At 39.1% G+C, this 23,656-nt stretch overlaps 1 protein-coding gene across 1 annotated transcript in view; it reads left to right on the forward strand.

Annotated features, from left to right (window-relative positions):
- Positions 1–23,656, forward strand: part of KCNN2 (potassium calcium-activated channel subfamily N member 2) — a gene marked incomplete at its 5' end in the record, with an annotated part of 95,440 nt that overhangs the window by 15,749 nt on the left and 56,035 nt on the right. Inside the window, one exon of the mRNA XM_081315729.1 lies at positions 771–1,189. Coding sequence (XP_081171855.1) covers positions 771–1,189 — 419 coding nt within the window. The remainder of the gene's footprint in view (positions 1–770; positions 1,190–23,656) is intronic.

Raw genomic sequence — 23,656 nt, forward strand, 5'->3', positions numbered from 1 at the left:
CGACTCTAGGGGCCGGTGCTCATCTCCCTTTCAAAGCCGAAGTGCCATTGCTTGTCCGAGGACGTCTCCATGGTAATGTGGCCGCATGACTAGACACTGATAATTTCTATTCTCATTTGCATAGGAAAAAAGAGACATTAAAAGTTGATTTTTAAAAATAGTTTAATTTTTCACTTCAATGTAGTTATCAAAATGAATTTGTAAAAAAGCAGTTTATAGCTTTAATAATCATGGATTGCTCTGGGTGCTTTAATTATCACCATTGAGAAAAAAGGAGCAAGAAAGCAGAATTATTTTTTAAAGCACAGGCTAACATACATATTGGTGACAGTCCTAATAGCAAAATAAAATAAAATAAACCGGGTAAATATGAATAGTTTTAACCTGGGTCATATTCCGTTTATGATTTTTCTAATCCATTGATCTTGCTGGATTATACGAGTATTCATGCACAAAACATTCCTAGTTTACATCATTTGCTACAGTTGAAACCCATTTAAATGACAAGATAGGCTGCTTAGGTTATCTTTTAGAGCAGAGTTTCTTCTCAACTTTGGCAACTTTAAGATGTGTGGACTTCAACTCCAGGAATTTCCCAGCCAGCATAAGGAATGGAGAATTCTGGGAATTTGAAGTCCATACCACACGTCTTAAAATTGGTGAGGTTGAGAAACACTGTTTTAGAGGGTAAGTATTATTCAGAATACAATTTTTTGTATTTGTTAAAGCTAATCTTTCTCTAATACTGAACTTCACCATGTCTTTTCCAGTTATTTATGGTGGACAATGGAGCAGATGATTGGAGAATAGCCATGACTTATGAGCGCATTTTTTTCATCTGCTTGGAAATTTTGGTATGTGCTATTCATCCTATCCCTGGCAACTACACTTTTACATGGACAGCTCGTCTTGCCTTCTCTTATACCCCATCTACAACAATAGCAGATGTGGATATAATTTTATCCATACCTATGTTCCTGAGACTTTATCTTATTGCCAGAGTTATGCTTTTGCATAGCAAACTTTTCACTGATGCCTCATCCAGAAGCATTGGAGCACTAAACAAGATCAACTTCAATACACGTTTTGTTATGAAAACCTTAATGACAATATGCCCGGGAACTGTACTCTTGGTTTTTAGTATCTCCTTATGGATAATTGCTGCATGGACTGTCAGAGCTTGTGAAAGGTAAGCTGCCATAAAGCATACTTTATGATTGGTTCAGTGATATTTTGTACGTATGTTGTCATCACCACTGCTTATTAATTTGGGTATTTCCTTCTATGGATGTTAATTATTTTTTGGTTTATGACTTTTTGGTTCCTTATAGTTTTAATGTCTTATATTTAAGCATTTAAGGGACGCGGTGGCTCAGTGGGTTAGGACGCTGAGCTTGTCGATCAGAAGGTCGGCAGTTTGGCAGGTCGAATCCCGAGTGCCGCGTAGCAGAGTGAGCGCCTGTTACTCGTCCCAGCTTCTGCCAACCTAGCAGTTCGAAAGCACGTAAAAATGCAAGTAGAAAAATAAGGACCACTGCGGTGGGAAGGTAACAGCGTTCCGTGCGCCTTTGGCGTCTAGTCATGCCGGCCACATGACCACGGAGACGTCCTTGGACAAGCGCTGGCTCTTCGGCTTTGAAACGGAGATGAGCACCGGCCCCTAGAGTCGGAAACGACTAGCATGCATGTGTGGGGGAACCTTTGCCTTTACCTTTTTATTTAAGCATTTGAAGGAGAAGATTAAACTTTAATTTTCTCTTGCTATAGGATCATTTACAGAATACAATTTATTTCACTTCCAGTTGAACTAGTATTTAATTCTTCAGAACCTAGATGCATTTTATTACAACTTAACCTGAGGGCAACATTATACAAGTGGAACTGGAATGCAGCTCAAACAGGGAGAGGTCCTTGAATTGTCCTACTAGATTGAGGGGGCATAAAGCATGGTGCTGAGAAAAGGGCTGTTGATTTTATTAATATGTTTTTATATATTATGCATATCATGCAGTCATTAATATATTAATCATGGAGAAACCTAGAGAGAAATGGTTATGGATGAATTGCAGCTTTTGAAATAAATAAACATTATCTCTATATAGAACTCTTTGATAAAACTTTGGACAGAACTATCCAACAATAATAGGACAGGATAGACTATTCAAGGAACAAATATTTCACAGAATTGCATACAGCAGAGATGTCAAACTCATGACGTCACTTGATGTCGTGCAACGTATCGGGACAATTTTGCCATTGCTGGCAATGAGGTGCTTCTGGATGATGCGTCTTGCCCGCGGGCTGGCAGTTTAACACCCCTGGCATAGAGAGTCCAAATGAGGTCACCTTCATCTGTAAGGTTATATCTGTAAAACTCTGTAAGATTTTCCCCTTCTGCTTCTTCCACTGTTTTCTTAATTAGAAAATAATGTTCAGAACTGGAATGATGGGGTAAATGAATTAAGGACTGATAGGAGATATCTGATATTGCAAGCACCCATTATTTATCATTTTTAAGGACAAACCAATAAATGGATGCAGTCGTTAACTGTGTTCAACATTTTTTGTATTGTTATGGCATTTATATTTATAAAGAATAAACAAAACATATCATTAAAAATATTTAGAAGATTGTCAGTAGTCTTAATATCCAAAATTTGGCAGAAAAAGAAAACAAAATTAAACAAGGAACTATTTGCATTGTTGTGACCCTGGACCAGAATGCAATTAAGGTCCCACTGAGGGTCTTTAAGTATTTGAAGGGTTATCATAAAGAAGGCTAAGTTCTGTTCTCCACCAATTCAGTAAATAGGACAGGGAATAATGGATTGTAGTTATGGGAAGATTCTGGTTGAATGTTAAGGAAGAATGTGTAACAGAACAGTTGACAACAGACAATTACCAAGGGAGTGGTAAGCTCCTTTATGTTGAGTGTCTTCAAGTACAGGCCAGATAGCAACCCACTGAGGATATCTTAATTTTCTTGAGCATGGGATGGATGACATTGTTTTCCTTCAGGCCTGTGAAGTATATTGGTGATCCTAGTGGACAAATGAGTAGGGATCAGTTGGATTTTATGTAATTCTGAGTTTTCTCCCTTGTTTATAGAATGAATGTTGCTAGAATGAATGTTCCTAGCATTCATTTTGATAAAAAAGATCACCATGGCCCATTATATTTCTTTTTCTGATCTAAAACATTGCCTTATGAAAAACTGCAAAAATGGTAATTTGCAAATTATGGTTGTTTTTTAAAAAGTCAGTGCTTCTTTCTTTAGCATGATTCTAAGGGAATTTTATTTAACTTACGGTATTTCCTTTAATTATTTGGAGATGCCTATTTCGTGTCCTGCAAATCTTACTGCAAATGTTCTGCTAGAGATGTTGGTTTCAAAAAATGCTATAGTGAATCACTGTCACTTGTTCTGGATACAAGATCTTAATTAACTTTTTTAAAAATAATGTAGCATAGTAAGGAAACACCATGAAAAATATATTTGATTAATCAGTTTCCACATATTTCTCAGGTCGTTGTTGTTTTATTTCTTCTCTTGAAAAGAGAAAAAGATAACAAGCTCAGGTCTATGGAATTGATACTAGTTAGCAACAAGCTCTTAATTTTAATTTGTCTGATCCAATAAGGACAATTTTAATTGTCAGTGCTCAAAAATAAAATAACAGTCCTAGTTTTATATCAGCAGCTATCAAAGTGGAAGTCCATAAATGACATACCTCTTGCATTCACATGCAAAAGATACAAAATGTTTTACTTTGTAAAACATTTACTTTACTACAGCAGGGGTGTTCAAATTGCTGGACCGTGGACTGGATGCATCATAGTGAAACCGCACCCACCCCATTGCTGGCAATGGCAAAAAAAATCACGATACATCGCGATATGTCATGTGACGTTGCAGTTTGACACCCCTGCCATACAGGATTGGTGACTGTCTTATCTCAGGAAGAATGGTATTCCAAAGAAGGAAAGTAGACAGTGGTGTGCTGGCACTGGCTTGCACCAGCGCGTGAGAAATTTGTTAAATTTTCAGTTTGCAAGCTGATTGACAGCTGAAGTCAGCCTCATCACCTAGTAGGCCAATCAGCTGTTCTGTAGCTACCAGGGTAACAGAGCTATGACAATGAAACCAGGAGAACTGATTCTTAAACATTTAGGAACATACACCTCTTTATTTTCTTTCTAGGTCCTCTTTCTTTTTAGGAAGGTCATCCTAATTTCTTCTAATAATGACACTCTCTCAGAGTAGGTATTTGAAGATAGTACTTCTTTCCATATCTTATTGGATGTACACAGTGCTTTTTTTCTAAAAAAAAAAAAGGTGCCAGAACTCAGAGGTGCTGTCACTGGGAGCGATGCCGGTATCTTGTACGGTGTCGCCGCCTGTCCTTTGCACCCCTGCCCCTGCAACTCGGAGCCACATGCCGCGGGGATTCCCCTCCCCATAGCTGCCATGGGGATTCCCCTCCCCGCAGTTGCCACGCCGTGGCCCATGCTGAGCCCCCACCCGGAGCTGCTCTGAACCCCGACCCAGAGCTGTGTTCCTTGTCGCAGTGGTCTCTGGCACCAAACAGCTGATGGCCTCTGGCACTGGCACTCATTCACTTACTGCCCCGTCACTTCCAAATGCAGTAAGTGAGTGAGCGAGCAAGTGGAGTTTGGAAGCGTTTGGAACTGATGGGGCAGTAAGTGAGTGAGTGAATGAGCAAATGGCATTTGGAAGCGTCGGGACAGTAAGTGACTGTGTGAATGAGAAATGGAGTTTGGAAGCAACGGCAGTAAGTGAGTGAATGAACGAGCAAATGGTGTTTGGAAATGACGGGGCGGTAAGTGAGCGAGCAAGAGGCCTTTGAAAGAGACGGAGTGAGTGGGGGAGAGACTGAACGAGGTGCCTTTGAAAGAGACGGAGGAGTGAGTGAGAATGACTGGAGGCTTTTGTGAGCAAAGTGTGAGTGAGTGGGGGGGGGCTTTTGCGAGCGAAGGGTGAGAGAAAAAGGGAAAATTGAGGGGGAGAAGGGAAAAAGAAAAGGCACTGACTTCTGACTTCCTCTGTTACAAGAGTAGAAGGAAGCATTAACATTGAACCTCAACTTTTTGCTTTTCTATAATATTATAAACTAGCCATTTCTATAACAATAAATGAATCTAACCAATGAAACCCAAAATACCCCCCCTTTTTTTTAGTCATCAAGTTTTTGACACCTTGTCAAGCACTGGTGGTGCTTGAATATTGTCATGTCCTAAAAGTGGCACAATTTCTGAAAAGGTTGAAAAGCCCTGATGTAAATGCAGCCTAAATTGTTTATTGCCATCCTATTTGCAAATAATATCTTACTTACCTAGTTGAGATGGTGTAGTTGGGTAGCAGGGAGGGGTGCAAAGTTCCTGCCTTCACTGCAGACAACTTGCCTGTGCAATGTTTGTCAGCTGGGTCTTTTGGCATGCTCAGCAGCAATTCCTATTGGCTTTCGAAAGCCAATAGGCCAGGCATAGGCAACCTTGGCTCTTTTATGACACGTTGACTTCAACTCCCAGAAGATGTTACCTAACATAACATCAACTGGAAGATGTTAAAATGTCCTTCTGTTTCTTTCCTTCCCAAAAATTGTGTTAATGAGTCCTCTCTAAGCTCTGCTAATCAGCTTGTCCTGGATTGTTTTGCCGCAAAACGGAATGGTTTGCAAGTTGCAGTTGAGACAGCCCGTCTCATTTTAGATATATCACATATAATTGAAGATTGTAATTAGTTGCGTGTGCATGTTCAGCAAGTGTGATGTATTTGTGCTGGCATTTATAGGCCTCTTTCCAACCACATCCAGAAAAAATTTGTAACAAACATTGGAATTCTCAAGGCCATGTTTGGTATTTCCCAGCAATCTGTTACTGGAAGGAAAAAGCAATCCTTGCTGTGTTACTGATCCCAGAGAAGCATTTGCACGTATGCAGGTATCCTTAGGGTGCCATAGTTATGGATGAGAAATATTGGTTGCAAAGTTGGCATTTCTGGATGTAATACAGATATTTTGGACTTATTTTTGTTTCTTTGCATGTTTGATATTTTTAAAAAGGCATATGCTACTGACTACACTTATGCACATATGTAACATCTTTTGCTAGGATACATGACCACTGCTTGTCCAGAATGTGAAAAGTGAAAGATTGTGACTAAACAAAATTTTAATGTACAGATAATACCACCAGAAATTAGTTTAGCCTTTTAAATAAATGTTGTTATTGATGTTAAGCTCACCATGGAAAACATCATATATTGTTATGTACATACTAGGTTAATTATTTAAAGACCAGATTCTAAATAATCTATTTTTCAAAATGCACAACAGTCCAAACAGTAAAAGTAAAGTCCAAATTAAGAATATTTCATTCTTAAGAATTGTTTAATTTAAAGTGGTTTAGTTGTAATAGAGTATGTACAAAAGATGCTATTTTTTTCTAGCATCAGCTAAATTAGACATATTACATTGAGAAAAATGTTTCTCATTTCTCCTGTTACCTTTATTGATTTCATTGCAGAGATGTTAACATAGGAAACAGATTATTTTGTTATCTAATTTTACCTTCCAAAAGACAGAAGCAGATGAAAAATGTGAGGTTCTTTCCTCTTGGCTTTTTTGAATTAACTGTTTTAGATTCTAAAAGTTTAGTTCCTAAAGAAGTAACCTTGTAAATAATTTTAATGTCCTCCTCTAGTGTAGGGTAGGCAACCTTGGCTCTTTTATGACTCAAGGACTTCAACTCCCAGAATTCCTGAGCCAGCATGGCTCAGCTTGGAAAACTATCTCTTTTCCCTCAGCATGGCTGGCTCCGGATTTCTGGGAGTTGAAGTCAACAAGTCATAAAAAAGAGCCAAGATTGCCTGCAATAGGCTTAGGAAAGCCAATAGAGGAAGCTTTTTTTTTTTGCAAAAAAAGGTGCTGAAACACTGTTCTGAGCATTTTATGAGAAAAAAAGCCCTGGATGTACAGAAAACAAGTTCTAGGTCATGTTAAAGTCAACATTTTGAGTTGCTCCCAGAAATCCATATTTAAGCAGTGCAGCTTTCACTATAGTAGTGTGATGTTGGCAAAACTAGATACCTGTAACTAATTACACAACTGCATTTTGGTCCAGTTGTTGCTTCATGGGAATCCTCATATGGAGTGGGTTTCAGTACTCAAACTGAGAGATGATCAAGCCATGATTGATAGGGCCATGGGCCTTCTAATCCAGGACTAGGCCATACTGTAACTGGGATATAAAATGGAGCTGCCTGAGGGACTCCTGGCAATAGCTGCCACTTGCTCCCAGATTGTTTACCAGTTTGGTGCAAGGAAGTCCAACACCATTCCAAATGAAAAAAGGGGATTATCACTGGCCTACATTGACTTCTGAATCCATCTTTTGGGGATTGAACCCGAATTTCTTTACTATTCTTGCGTGCATGGGATTTTTTCACATATCAATTCTTTTTTCCAACCAAAGAATTATATTCTTCATATGCGCTCTTTCTCTGTATTGAACATACGAGTAGTTCTTGACTTATGGCCATATTTGGGACCGGAATTTTGGTTCCCAAGTTCAGTAGTGAAGTGAGATATCATGTGACTACAATCCCAACAATGCCCCTTGCTGTCATTAAGTGAACATTACCAGTCATTAGCTGAGGACCCATCTGCCAGGTACAAGAAATCAAAATCACACATGAGCTGATCAAGGTTACTTATTTATTGCTGCATGCCTATTTACAAGAAACTCGCCAGAGTAAGTACATTCTTGGGAATGGGCAGATAAGGGTTTCAAGGATTCTGTGGAGGTAAGATCTGCATCACTTCCTGCTGTACAAGAACTCTAAGCTCACCCCCTCTCCATACCTCCCCCACTCTAGCTGGAGATCCCACCACACCACTCCAATGCAAGGACTGCCTCCAAATCTCCCCATACATACCCTCCCCCATCTATGCCCTTTTGGCTACCCTGCACCCAGTACTGTCTGGCTCTGGGCTTGCTTGCTATGTCCTGGGAAGCTGCAGCCACCCAAACCCAGTCACCTTTGCTGCCCTGCACTCTGAGATCCCTTCTGTCTTCACCCTGTTCTTGCTCCTGGGTGCTGATGAGGCCTATTCAGCCTGGCTGTTAGACCATGCTGGATAGGACTGGCTTAACACTGCAAAGAAATTTTTAAAAAATTCAGAATTAGCCCAGAGGCACAGCACACCAAAATATCCCTTTGCAAAGAGCTCCTGGGCAGGGCTGGGGCTGGCTTCACAATTAAAGAATAAAAATAAAGACTGCTTTTGGCTCCCCCCCTTTTCTCTCAATGCAAAGCCGATCCCGGCCTTGCCCAGAAATTGGGTGAGGCATGCCTCAGCAGCAGCAGAAACAAGGACGATGATCCAGGTGAGCTGGGGTGATGACGTGTGGGGTGGCAAGAGGCCAAAAGGGCATAGATGGGGGGGGAGATAGGTAGGGGGAAGTTACAGGGCCCCTGCCATTGCAAGTTTGGGTGGGCTACAAAGTTCCAAATATGGATCACTTGATCATGGGCCACTGCAATGGCTGTAATTTGAGGCAACAGGTCATAAGACTGAGTGGCTGTACATACCGGCATTTTGGGTTACCCAGTTTATTCCATCTTTAACTATGGGGGGTGAGGTGTTACCCCTCGTAGATAGGGCTCACAACTTGGCCGTCCTCCTTGATTCACAGCTCAGTTTAGAAGATCATATAGGAGCTGTGACCAGGGGGGCTTTTGCCCAGGTTTGCCTGGTGCGCCAGTTGTGGCCCTATTTGGACCGAGATGCCCTACGTACAGTCACTCATGTACTCGTGACCTCTCAGATAGACTACTGCAATGCTCTCTACATGGGGCTGACCTTGAGGACCACTCAGAGGCTCCAACTGGAGCAGAATGCAGCCGCGCGAGTTGTGATGGGGGGTCTCCCGATACTCCCATATAACACCTCTGCTCTGCGAGCTGCATTGGCTTCCAGTTGCCCTCCAGGTGAGATTCAAGGTGCTGGTGATGACCTATAAAGCCCTAAATGGCATGGGTCCAGATTATTTATGGGAGCACCTTCTGCCGGCGTCAACTTCCCATCGTCCTGTGCGCTCCCACAGAGAGGGCCTCTTCAGGGTGCCGTCGGCCAGGGAAGGCCGACTGGCGGCCCCCAAGGGGAAAGCATTCTCTGTGGGCGTGCCTGCCCTCTGGAACCAGCTCCCTGTTGAGCTCCGGATGGCTCCCGACCTTCGCTCCTTTCGCCACGACCTGAAAACTTGGTTATTTGAGCTTGCCAGCCTGGACTGAGGGCTTGGGATTTTAAATTTTTAGAATGTGATTTACTTGTTGGGGCTAATTTAATTTAATTTATTTTTAACCTTGTATATTGTGTTTTAACTGCCCTGTACACCGCCCCGAGTCCTTTGGGAGAAGGGCGGTATATAAATCCAATAAATAAAATAAAAAAATAATAAATAAAATAAAAAAATAAAATAAAATAAAATAAAATAAAATAAAATAAAATAAAATAAAATAATAAAATAAAATAATAAATAAAATAAAATAAAATAAAATAAAATAATAAAATAAAATAAAATAAAATAAAATAAAATAAAATAAAATAAAATAATAATAAAATAAAATAAAATAAAATAAAATAAAATAATAAAATAAAATAAAATAAAATAAATAAAATAAAATAAAATAATAAAATAAAATAAAATAAAATAAAAAAAAATAAAATAAAAAAAAAATAATAAAATAAAATAATAAAATAAAATAAAATAAAATAAAATAAATAAAATAAAATAAAATAAAATAAAATAATAAATAAATAAATAAATAAATAAATAAATAAATAAAATAAGTCCCTTTATTCAGTGCTCTCATAACTTCAGTTGCTGAATGAATGATCATATATCAAGAACAAGCTATAAAAAGATATAGAGCTTTTTTCTTCTGCGGCTGTAGTTAAGTTTGAAATTAAGCTTTCTACCAATGAAGAGTAATGAAGCTCTCTCCATCTTTTTATCTTTTTTAAAATTTTTGACATGAAAAGTCATGGTAGTGTTTAATTATTTTCCTGGTTTTCTTGCTGATGTTTTGCTTAAATGTTAGTACTGCTGCTCTGTGGTGTTTTATTTGCTCTTTCATTGTGTTATACTTTCTCCTCTAGTGTAAAATGCTTTGATTATTATTTTAACAGAAAAAAATACAAAAATAAACTAAACTAACTACTTTAACGCGAAAAACAGAACATGAAGAAGAAAATTCGTATCATGAAACTGAAAGGAAAGTTATTTCTGTGCTGCTGCTAGGTATTTAGGCTAATATATGGTGCTATTAGAACTGAGGAAAGAATAACATCAGAAAGACTATAGTTTGTTATAGGTCATTACTAAGGTATTTTATACCATTTGTTTACGTACCTACATTAGTTGTTTTAATTAATGGTTTATCATGCTGATTTTTAAATTCTGAAGATTTTATTTTAGAAATTACAATAAGATATAATATATTCCCAATGCAGGTTTATGAACTTCATCTCAAGTTTACCAGTCCATTTTACCATGAGGCCAGAAAGCATTTAGTTAGTTTACAAAACATTAGATATTCTGATAAGAAATATAACTTATTTGTTTGCTTGCAGTCTTATAAAATGATTCAAAAGAAGATGGTAAGTAAAGAGAAATGGGAAATTTAAAATGAAATATTAGGAGTTTCAGACTAGAAAGCATCAGAAGATAATATGTTAAGAAGAAAAAGAGTGAAGGGATACATTTTAAACTAATTTATAAATTCAAATAAACAAGACGTCATACCATACTTTAAAAAGAGAGATCCATACATAATGAACTGAGAAAAAGGAAGGATTGGGATAAGAAAAGATGAAATACAACATGGTTTAGAACATAATTAGATTTGATGAAAGAATGAAGGTAGTTGTCGATAGATAAAAGCAATAAAGTTAGAAGACTAAAACTACAAGGAGACTGAAACCATTACGCAAAAGGTTTGAAATGAATACAATACAGCAGAAGACTATACTGTATTGAGAAGCAAGACTTTTCTGAAGAAAAAGGCTGTTTGTATTTTGTTCTTCTGTGTGTCCTGTTACTGCGTATTATTTTGTAACAACACTATTTGGTAATTTTCAGCTTGAGAATTACTTTTCTTAAACTATAAATGCAATTCCTTAAATATTTTCAAATAAACTTGATGGAAACCTTCTGAAAATCAATTTCTTTTATAAAAGTGATCTCCATTTTAGGATAAATTTATTTAAATAATGCAAAAGGAGAAACCAAGGCAAATATTTCTTTATAAACAGGGCATTTCAACTAACGCTTTTCTTATTCTTTTCTTATTTCTCATTCTTATTAATTTCAGGCACTGAAATTAAAATAGTACATGAGATCAGGTTTCTTAAATGCTGTAAAAGTAGTGGAGAAATCATGACTAAACATTTCAAATGTTCTTATTTGTACCATAATCCATTACTATTCTGATGAAAATAGTGGTCAGTTCATTTATTTTTGGGGGCGTTCTTGTTTTTATTCAAAATGCTGAAATAGAAATGCTAAGTACTAGTGTTTGTTAAATGTCAATTTAAATAAGATCATAAATGTGGGCCCTGTGATTTACTATGGCAGATATGTCAAACTCGTGATGTCACATGACGTTGTGCGACATATCTTGACTTTTTCCCTATTAGTGGGTGCAGTTTCAGTATGATGCATCCGGCCTGTGGGCTGTCAGTTTGACATGCCTGTACTATGGCTTCAATGTATACACCTGAGTATACAGCTGACATAATACACAAAAAAACATCTCAGGAGACTTCCGGGTGGCAAGGCGTCGCCGGAGGCAGCCATTCTTAGGCTGCCAGCCCCGCGGCTCCATAGAGCCGCCGAAAACAGCACCAATCAGCTGTTTCGGCGGCTCGGAAGCCCCCTCGGGAGAAGAGGAGGGGGTGAGCGCCCAGGTAGGGGTAGAGCTCTCCGGGGCCGCCAGAGCTAATAGTTTTGGCAGCTGAAGGATTGAGCCCCCCCCAAAGCCTGGGTATGCTCCGGACTGCGGGGCGCCTCTGCTCCGGGCTTTTTGGAGCAGAGCAGGGTGTCTGCAACCATCCCTGCCAGCAAGAGAGAACCTTCGAGAACCGGGATGCAGGCAGAGCGACACAGGAGATTTAGGTGAAAGGGAATTTATGATCTTTAACTCAATAGACTTTGCGGAGTTTGAAAGTGAAAGTGCGTAGCAGGCAATAGTGGGTGAAAATGGCTACCAAATCCTCTAAAGTTCTTAGAAGCACAGGGTTTTTTCCGGTGCAGCAGTTTTTGTTACAAGCTTTATTGCCCCCTGCACCTGCACCTGCATCAAATCTTACAGTTAAAGATTTGCAGAATGTGATGCAAGATATTATGGAAAAGCAATCGCAACAATTAGCTGAGATTATGGATGAAAAGCTGGATGAGAAGTTAACAGAAAAACTCGCTGAGATTATGGATGAAAAGCTGGATGAGAAGCTAACAGAAATAAGGGCAGACATCTTATTTGCATTTCAAGGCATGGCTATATGTATTGAGCGTTTGGACAAAAGAGTGGAAGATCTCAGCCAAAATAATATCAGATTAGATGTAAAAATGACAGAAACTGAAAATGTGGTGGAGAAAATTGATAGTGATTTGACCTTGGTACAGTATCATGAGATGGAGTTTGCTATGAGAATTAGAGGCTTAAAAGAGGATCCTAAAGAAAATTTGAAGAAAATAGTTTCTGAGGCTCTGGAAGGGGTGCTGGGGCGACCAGCAGATGAAATTATGGAAGAAGTAGACAAAATTTTTCGTGTTAATTCGTGGATTGCAAGACAAAGGAAATTACCCAGAGATGTGGTGGCTTACTTTACAAAGAGAACGATTAGAAATGAGGTTATTCAAGCCTCTTATAATACTAAATTTGTAATTGCTGAGCAAGAAGTTTTGATTTTAAAAGAGATCCCTCCAAGAATCTTAAGGAGAAGGAAGGAATTTGCTTTTTTGGCGCAAGAATTAAGACGACGTGATATTAAGTTCAGATGGGAGATACCAGTGGGTATGGTGGTGATGTATAAAGGAATGAGACATCGTCTTACTACAGTGTTGCAGGCACGTGATTTTTATAGTAATGTTTTAAAAGCAGCCCCCATACCACTTTTGGAATCTACAAAGAAGAATGGTGAGGGAGAGTCTCAACGACGCAGAGAGAATTTACAAGGTGCCGCAGGAACAATGCAGATAGATGAGAAAGTTACAGGAGTGGATCAAATTTCAGTATCATCGGAGGAGGTTAGAAACCAGAGGATGACGCGCGCTGCTTTCAGACGAATGAGACGAGCCTGAAGATTTAGTTGTAGAACTGAAGGAGATAATAATGCAATAAGGGAAAGTTTCTGGGTTTAAGGTTAATATATAAAAAACTAAAATGTTGTTTAAGAATATGATAGTATCATAAAAGGTTGTTCTATAAGAGCTAACAGGATTTGAAGTTGTTAAAAGGGTCAAATATTTGGGGATATATTTGTTACCCTTAAATGTAAAGTCATATAAAAATAATTATGTTATGTAATAATTTAGGTTGCTTTAATTTAAAAATAATTATGAAAAGTTAACTGGGTAGAATTGTAGTAGTGAAAATGAATGTTTTGCTGAAATTTTGAAGGTCATGATTTAACTGAAGGAGATAATAATGCAATAAGGGAAAGTTTCTGGACTTAAGGTTAACATACAAAAAATTAAAATGTTTAAGAATATGATAGTATCATAAAAGGTTGTTCTATAAGAGTTAATGGGATTTGAAGTTGTTAAAAGGGTTAAATATTTGGGGATATATTTGTCACCCTTAAATGTAAAGTTATATAAAATAATTATGTTTTGTAATACTTTATGTTGCTTTAATTTAAAAATGATTATGAAAAGCTAACTGGGTAGAATTGTAGTAGTGAAAATGAATGTTTTGTTGAAATTTTGAAGGTCATGATTTGTTATCTGGTTGGTATGTATATTTATTGTGTGATAAGAAGGTGGATAATGTGTTTAAGGTATATATTTTAAGACATGCTCTGTTGCGAATTTGGAAATAGTATAGACATAAGTTAATTTGTAAGATACTTATATGGGCAATAATGAAATATGCAATAGAAAATATAATTATGATGTGATTACATATAAGGAAATTTTAAGTTTGGAAAGGAATGTATGGCATTTGAAGTTGTATAATATTCTCAGAGAAGGAAAGATTGTATAAACCTGGTGCTAGCATGGAAAACTACAGGCCAGGTGGTAAGAAGATCAGAAAATTGGTTTTTGTCTGTAATTGTTTTTATTGGGCATTATTATTGAAATTACTGTTGTGGATATTAAGCTGTTGTTGAATTTAATTACGGCAGTAAGACTTTTAGTAGGGCAATATGGGAAGAAGGAAGAACTGCCGACTATAGAAGAATGGACTGTAAAAGTTTCCAACCTGGCGGAAAGGGTAAAGATCTTAGTGTACTTGAAAGATTACTTGCAACAGAGATATGAATAATTATTGATGTGATATTTATACTGCTTGTAGTTATTTTATAAGAGTTAAAGCGCGATAGATTTAATAGTTTATGGTTGTTTGCATAAGGTAGATTATGATTGTTTGTATTTTTATACCCTGTATTTAGCTCTGGGAAGTCAGGGAGGAGGGAAGGGGAAGGGAGGGAGGTGTGGGAGAGGGCTGGGGGGGAGGGGGAGGGAGGGAGGTGTTGGGGAGGGTTGGGAAGAGGGGAGGGGGTTGGGAGGGGTTTTGTTTTGTTTTGTTTAAAATAAAATGTATTGTAAAACTTTTTAATAAAAAAACATCTCAGGAATAAAGTATTGAATTCACCTGATACTTAAGTATTATCTCTAAAAAGAAGGAAAAAAATGGAACAGAAGCTACCAGATATGTTGTAATGTATTGGGCTTGATTGTGACACCACGTGGTAAGCTGGAGCTAGCTAACGGCTCCCAGCAACTCAGACACCCCGTCTCCAGTGCTGCTATTGGCTGCCTCTAGGCGGCAATAGGTTGCTTTAAACCTATTGGCTGCCGCCTAGGGGCCAGGCTATAAATTGCTGCAGCTGCAGCCCAGTCCCCTGTTCAGATCTTGCAAGCAAATAAACATGTTCATTGCTGAACTCACTTGCCTCGTCTTCATTCCTGCGCAACGAACTCACTACACAACACTGGCGACGAAGGTGGGATCCTGCTTCTCTGAAGGAGCTGAAAGTCACTAGGGGAGAGGCAGCGCACGCCTGGCGAGAAAAGCATTTCCCCCTCCTACAGTCAGCTAGCCAGACACACTAGCGACCACGTGCTCAGTGGATCAGTCCCTGGGCAAAGGAGGAGCAGGATCAGAAGATGCAGGAACCAGCTGCGAAGACCAGAAGAATGCCCAAGGTCGGAAGGCTGTGAGAGTTCGACATCAACCGACCAGAAGGATGGCCCTCGTACCTGTCCCAGGTCGAAAACTACCTTTGGGTGAACCAGGTTGCAGAGGATGGTCTCAGGGCCGCCACGCTGCTCTGTCTGTGCGGCTCAGCAACATTCGATCAGGCTGAAGACCTGTTTGTGCCAGTGCCGCTGGAGTCAGTCTCCTACGCTGATCTAAAGAAGAAGCTCGGAGAACACTTCCAACCGAAGATGTCAGTGATTGCTTGGCGCTATGCCTTCGAACAATGAATACAGCAGCCAGGTGAGACCGCGTCGGAGTACATCGCGGCCTTGAGGCAAGCCACACACCTGTGTCGATTTTCAGACGTCGAAGAGCGACTTCAAGACTGGCTCGTCTGCAGCCTACGCAATCGAGAGCTGCAGCAAAAACTTTTTACTAGAGCAAACCTGTCGTTCACTGAGGCCCAGGACAAAGTCATGGCAGATGAAGCCGCCGGGGGAGCCGTTTGAACGATCTGGCCCACCAAAACAACCCATCACGAAGAAGCCGTCCACCACGAGGACACCGAATGCACCGAGGAATCAGAAGAAGATGCCGAAGTCGACAAGCTGCATAGACAGCCCAACACACAGCACCGCAACAGCAAGCAACAAGAGACTCCTTACAAGGCAGATCTCTTACCTAGATGTCCAGGTTATGGCGGCCGCCACCAACACATGGACTGCAGGTTCCGGTCAGCCACGTGCTGGGCCTGTGGCAAAACCAGCCACATTGCAGCAGTATGCAGAGCTTGCCAGAGGGACCAGCCATCGAAGCGCCAGTCAGAAGATCCGACCAGGAGAGGTACCAGGGCCCCGGGGCTGTTCAGTGTGGGGTTTTGTGCAAGCTGCAGAAGTGTCTGCTGTACAGGGGCCCAACGCCCCCTCAGACCATTTAGACTTCAGGTGGAGCTACAAGGCATCCCCTGTAAAATGGAGTTGGACACAGGCTCAGCCATTTCTATTATTTCTCTGGACACATTTAATTTCGTGTGCAGTCACAGTAGAAAATGGGCCAAGCTAAGGCCCTCTGACATAATTTTAACAGATTTTCAAAACGCTAAAGTCACAGTCAAGGGTGAAGCTACCTTGGCTGTTAAATTTAAGGGATTTGGGGGGGCACCTGGATGTCGTAGTAGTAGGGGGGCAGAGAACGAGTCTAATTGGACTTGATTGGTTTGATGCATTAGGCATCCAAGTCACTGGAATCAACCGGACACAAGTCGCGAGTCTAGCATCAGTTTGCGAGGACTTTGCAGACGCTGGCTCTTTGGCTTTGAAACGGAGATGAGCACCAGCCCCTAGAGTCGGAAACGACTAGCACGCATGTGCGGGGGAACCTTTACCTACCTTTACCTTAGAGTGCTTTCATGGGTACATACAGGGTGGTTAGATAAAAGCCCAGATTCTGAATTTCAAAGTTATTTTGCAAGAAGACATGAGCTATCAGCTCACAAGGGTTGTATCCTATGGGGGAACAGGGTCATAATTCCCACTTCACTGAGAGATAGAGTTTTACAGTCACTACATGAAGGCCATCCAGGTATTATCCATATGAAAGCTTTAGCTAGAAGCTACTTATGGTGGCCGGGATTAAACAAGGCCATCGAGGCACAAGTGCATGGATGTTATACATGCCAGCAATCAAGGCCTGAAATGCCACACGCTTCAATTCATAGGTGGGAGGAAACACACACTCCCTGGTCTAGAATTCACATAGACTTTGCTGGACCCTTTCACCCTTCCTTATAGTGGTAGACAGCCACTCCAAATGGCTTGAGGTAATTCCAGTTCCTAACATGACCACTGCTAGGACCATCCAGGTGCTTAGAAAACTCTTTGCCATGCATGGGTTGCCTGATGTCTTAGTATCAGACAATTGGGCCCAGTTTACTGCAGCTGAATTTCAGGCTTTCCTGAGAGCAAATCTCATCAGACACGCAAAGTCAGCCCCATTTCATCCGTCCAGTAATGGTCAAGCTGAATGCATGGTAAGGACCACAAAGGAGTCACTAAAGCACATAGTGACTGGGACTGGCATCACAGATTGGCAGATTTTTTACTTTGCCAGCATTCCACGCCTTGCACAGCTACTGGGAAAAGCCCAGCAGAACTACGTTGGGGGAGTCGCCTGATCACGAAACTGGGCAGGTTGCATCCAGATAGAGTGGCAGCAGAAGCCTCTCGACCAAAACCCCTGAGGGGGCTGCAAGTGGGCAATGGGATGTGGGCCAGAAACTATGGGCATGGGAATCTGTGGGTTCCTGGAAAAATTACTAAAGTGTCTGGCCCCCTCTCTTACGAAGTGGGGCTGGAGGGAGGGTGAGTTGTCAGACGCCACATTGATCAACTCAGAAAGAGGTTTCCAGAACGGCCACTAAGCGAAGACTGCATCATAAGTCCATCCCAAGGTCCCCAAACTGGCATTCAAGCCCGCCCATGCATAGACTCCGGAGACTCTAACAGCACAAGTTATGAGGAGTTGGCCGTAGAGGAGGGGAGTCCAAAAGTGCAACATGGGTCCCCTGATGGAACAAGCCAACCTGAGTTTCACAACTGCTGTGCTAACTCTGCTGAACAAACTGACTCTGGTGTGGGGCAACCTGGAGAGGCCAGCCAGAGAGCATCAAATCCTTCTGACTCAATTGCATTAAAGGACACTGGTCTGCCCGGCCCGGCAGGTAAGTTGGTAGACCAGAAAGTGAATGGTTCCCTCAGGCGTTCCACAAGGGCACGCAAACCTCCTGCTTATTTAGCAGATTATGTGATAAAATAAAGAGCTATAATGTTGTATGTACTTTGACCTATGAGACTGTATCAAAAAATAATGGAGCTATAATGTTAAGTATGTTATTCTACTGTTAATTGGATCCTGTTTTTAAATCTTGTAAACTATATTGCTGTAATCACTTTTGTTGTTGCTATGATGTTGTTCATTCTAAGAGGGGAGGGGTGTAATGTATTGGGCTTGATTGTGACACCACGTGGTAAGCTGGAGCTAGCTAACGGCTCCCAGCAACTCAGACACCCCGTCTCCAGTGCTGCTATTGGCTGCCCCTAGGCGGCAATAGGTTGCTTTAAACCTATGGGCTGCTGCCTAGGGGCCAGGCTATAAATTGCTGCAGCTGCAGCCCAGTCCCCTGTTCAGATCCTGCAAGCAAATAAACATGTTCATTGTTGAACTCACTTGCCTCTTCATTCCGGCGCAACGAACTCACTACACAACATATGTTATCATAGATAGTTACAGCAACATAGAAAATAGTATTCAAAGCAGTAACTTAGTTATGTCAACAAAATACCATAAAAGAACTTGGCCTGTCTCATGTTGGCTGCTCAAAATTTTGCTGTATGTTGTTTAAATGTAGATACTCTATGTTTTTGATAATTTTCTTAAACAATGATTCATCGATTCCTCATGGGCAACCAGGTAGTTATACTAAATTGGGCTTAGAATTATGCCCCATAATTATGCTTCATAGATATATGGGATAGCCATTATGCAATGAAAAGTTATTCAGCACAATCTTGCTCTTGGATGGAGCAGAAGTAAGGAACCTGAATGTTAATGGTACATTTATTACAGTGGGTTTTATGTTATCACAATGGTTGCAGAGTTTTTACATGCCAGTATTATAAGCTCCTTTGTGCTATGCTAACTTTGATTCAGTAAGGAGTAGTTGTAGGAACTGTTCCCATGATCTGGAGCTCTTCTCATGATCTGGAACTGTGAATTTCATTTCTCAAATGAAAGCAAACTTCAGCCCCAGACTATGTAGTCACCTGAGGACAAACCCAAAGTCAAACTTTAAGTAATGCAGCCAGGCTTATGTTCTTCAGATGCTTCCATTCTAACAGAGGTAGCGGGGCTATTAATAAAGGTGAACAAAGACAAGGTTAAGTAAAACTTCCCCATCTATTACTCTTGCTCTTTTCCTCTGTTGCTTCAGGCTGTTTTATGCTAACTTGTCTCATATTGTAAATGAGCTGTGAGCTTTGGAGAAGAGTACTTGATGTTGGATGGAGGATACATGCTCTCCTCACCTGTGCTTTTACCTTGATTCCAGACAAAGCCCACAAAGTCATGAACAATTATGCCATAACCTTATTATCCAGAATATAATTAATCTGTTGATAGATCATATTTTAAATTCAGCTGATAATCACAGCTTGACAAGTTGAATTGCAAGCCCAAAAGCAAATTGTAAAAACAAGAGAAATAGTTTAGAACTGTAAAGAAAATCTATAATAAGTAGAAGGCTCAGCAGAGTAAATTGATACTCAAACTGGTTTCGATAGTGAATAAATTTAAAGTACGACTCACTGGATTTTTTTATAGCTTTATTTATAAATTGCAACTGAGAAATTGTGTTTGTTTTCTTTCATTGCTGGTTAAGATTTATAAATAACCTATTGTTTATTATAGTAAATTATTCCTAGCTATATATATGTCTAGTCCAATGTAGCATTGACCATTTCCGTAATTGTGAAGCTCTTGGAAACGTTCTTTTGGCTGAGCTAGGCCACATGAATTTGAAGTGATGGCAGAATGTTCCTGTCACCGTTCTTACCATTTGACTACCCAGATAAGGTCCCTTCTCACTCCTTTGCATCTCCTGCAACTTTTGTATATTTAGCTGGTGAGCATTTTCCTCATAAGCATTTTAAAAAAAACTTTTTTGGCTTTTCCATCAATTTGTTTGCTGAATTTTGGGGTCACTTATGGGATCACTTTTGGGATCACTTATGACCAGATATAGAACTCACATCCTGTATGGCTCATTTTGCTTAGGTTACGACTTTTAATTCATATGTGCATTTTTGTTTTTAGCAAATTTAACAAAATATAGCTTGGGGAAAAATGGTAGCCGGAGGAAATTTGTTTTATTTTTTTCAATTCTTTCAAAACCGGTTTGTGCCTTCTGAAGAAAAAAGACATGTCTAAATCACTCAGGAAAAACGGTCTTTTATTACTCTTACAGGCAGCATGTTGTACTCTTCAGGATAAGAGGAAAGAAAGGAAGATCTGAAGAAGCAACTTTCAGAGCCTTGTGAAGCACAAGGCACACATATGAAAACAAGGTTAATGAGAGTTGAGTAGCTAAAAAGCAGCTCATTGCTTTATAAATGTATTTCCCTTTGAGTCTTCAAACTTCAGCTGATAAGAGTAAAAGAACCTACTTTCTCTCTTAATTTTAAAAGACAGAGGGGCTAAAAGATATATTGCAAAAATAGCATTTTGTCTTAAATCAGTTAGAATAACAAAATTGTGGTTGATACTAAAAGTTTCCTGGATATTTTTAGAATTGAGTGATAGCTTTACCAAGTAATCATAATTGCATAATATCTTTCAGCTAGCTAAACACACTTTGTTAATGGCAAATATGTGCAAATAAATAACATAATGATACTGCAGTTGTCAGTTGTCTTGTTTTGCTGTTATCATTTAAAACATTTCAAAATATGTGTTATAAAATATCTTTATGAAAACTAAACCATATGTATATGAAATAAAAGTTTGTTTTAAACTGCCTAGAGCAGTGGTGGCGAACCTATGGCATGCGTGCCAGGGGCGGCACTCAGAGCCCTCTCTGTGGGCATGCGCGCCATTCCCCCAGCAGAGTTCGCCAGAGTAGCGAACACGTGGCGTTTGGATGCGACAGGGTAGGAAGTGAACGAACAAGTGGCGTTGGCCCCCCGGGATGCCCTGGGCCACACTCTTGGCCATGCTCACCTAGTCTGCTGTGACCACTGCAGCCATGCCCACCCAGTGGGCCATGCCCCCCGCCCCCCCTGAGGGCACCACAATGCTAATGCAGCCCTGGCACTTTGTGATAAATAAGTGGATTTTGGGTTGCACTTTGGGCACTCGGTCTCTAAAAGGTTCGTCATCACTGGCGTAGAGCTTTTAACTCCTTAATTCATTTCTGCCTTGATCAAATCTTTCAATTAAAAAAAATGTCTTATACGTATAATTTTGCCACAGATTACCTTATCATTTCTCAGGATATTAGAATATATTGTATTTCTAATTAATTGTAGACATTCAAACTATCACCTTCATCTATAAGTTGGTATATGCAAATTTTATATAAAAGTGCTTTATCTCCTTGATATATTGCTTGCCTACTTATAAAATGTGTGTATTATCAATTCAAAACATGTTTTTTTCAAATTATAGCTTATCCCATTATTATTCAAAGACAAAAACCCAGATAAAACAAACCAATTCAACATTTTACAGGAAAGCATCTAAAACGTTTGTTCAAAGGCATTTGTATGCACATAATTAAAGTAAAATATTCTAAATTTTAAACTTCTAAATATTGCTCTTATTCTGTTAGCCTAATAGTTTTCTTTTATACTAATTAATTACAGGATAACAATATTTATTCCCCAAGCTGGGTCTCCTGAATTCCACATGTATCTTGATTCACATTCTTGAGTTTTAAGCTATTTGAAGAGATAGCATGGTATTTCTATAGATTGGCAAGAATGTTTATGTGGAATTTATTTAGCCTAATAAAATGCACTTTGAATTGTTTTTAGAAATTAAAAAACAGGTTGTGCAATTAGTTTAGTTGTAGAATAAATGGATTTATTAAAAAAAATCCTTGCATCTCTAGTTTACATCAGAAATAATCCTTTTGAAATACTTAATTCTACACTAGCCCAAAGCCTTCATCTACAGTACATATAGCATGGCTATTCAATGTTACCAGGGTACATTTTCAATTGTACAGATCCATACATGTTTCCTTGAAAATAAACCTTGCTTTATTCAGTGCAAAATATTCCAGTAAAGGATTACAACCATGGTTGATGCATTGGGATAACAGTGTTTAAATAGAACCTATTGAAATTTTGTTGAATAGCACAAAAAAGATACGGAATAGAATATAAAAATAACAGAGTTGGAAGGGATCTTGGAGGTCTTCTAGTCCAACCTCCTTGTCAGGTAAGAAACCCTATACCATTTCAGATAAATGGTTGTCCAATCTTTCCTTAAAAACTTCCAGTGTTGGAGCATTCAAAACTTCTGGAGACAAGCCGTTCCATCGATCAGTTGTTCTAATTGTCTGGAAGTTTCTCCTTAGTTCTAGGTTGCTTCTCCCTTGATCAGTTTCCATCCATTGCTTCTTGTCCTGCCTTCAGGTGCTTTGGAGAATAGGTTGACACCCTTTTCTTTGTGGCAGCTCCTTAGTTCTTAAGGTCTTAGGTCCAGTGCCTTGGATCCCAAACTAAGTCTTGATCTCCATTATCAAGACTATGAATGTTTTGTCTTAAGATATTTGAGAGCCACATCAGTGATAATGGATAATAAATACTAGGCAAAAATTGACAAATAGCTTCAGTCAAACTTTTAGAGCCTCATAGGTTGAGATGATTAACAGTGCTCTTGGGCATAAATGCCAGCTACTATTTTGATTTATGTTATAAATTGCCCAGATTTGGAGTCTATCCTTGTTGGGAAAAGGTGATTCATTCATTGTGGAAATGATTATTTGTCACTGGACAAATAAGGCATGATTACTGTTTAGTCTTAAAGTTCCCAAGATAGCTTTGGGAAATCATCTCTAAATTTAATCATTCATATATATATCGGTTATATATATATATATATATATATATATATATATATATATATATATATATATATATATACATATACATACATACATATACATATACATACATACATATACATACATACATACATACACACACACACACACACACACACACACACACACACACACACACATATATATATATATATATATATATATATATATATATATATATATATATATATTGCTCAAAAAAATAAAGGGAACACAAGATAAGACATCCTACTATTAAATACAGTACATTGTTTTGTTTAAGTGTTCCCTTTATTTTTTTGAGCAGGATAGATAGATAGATAGATAGATAGATAGATAGATAGATAGATAGATAGATAGATAGAACTATAATACTATTTGCACATTGAAAGAAACACAAGAATAAAGTCACATCATTTCTTCATATATTGGTTTGTTTCTTATTGAATTTTTCTTTTGTACTACATCCATTTTTACCCCATGTAATTTGTCTTTCTTTATTGATTTTTATTTTGGCTCTGCATCCATATTTCATTGACAAATTTAGCTGGTGAGTCAGTACA

The sequence above is a fragment of the Vipera berus genome, assembly GCF_964194415.1.
Source record: "Vipera berus genome assembly, chromosome: 2".
NCBI lineage: Eukaryota > Metazoa > Chordata > Lepidosauria > Squamata > Viperidae > Vipera > Vipera berus.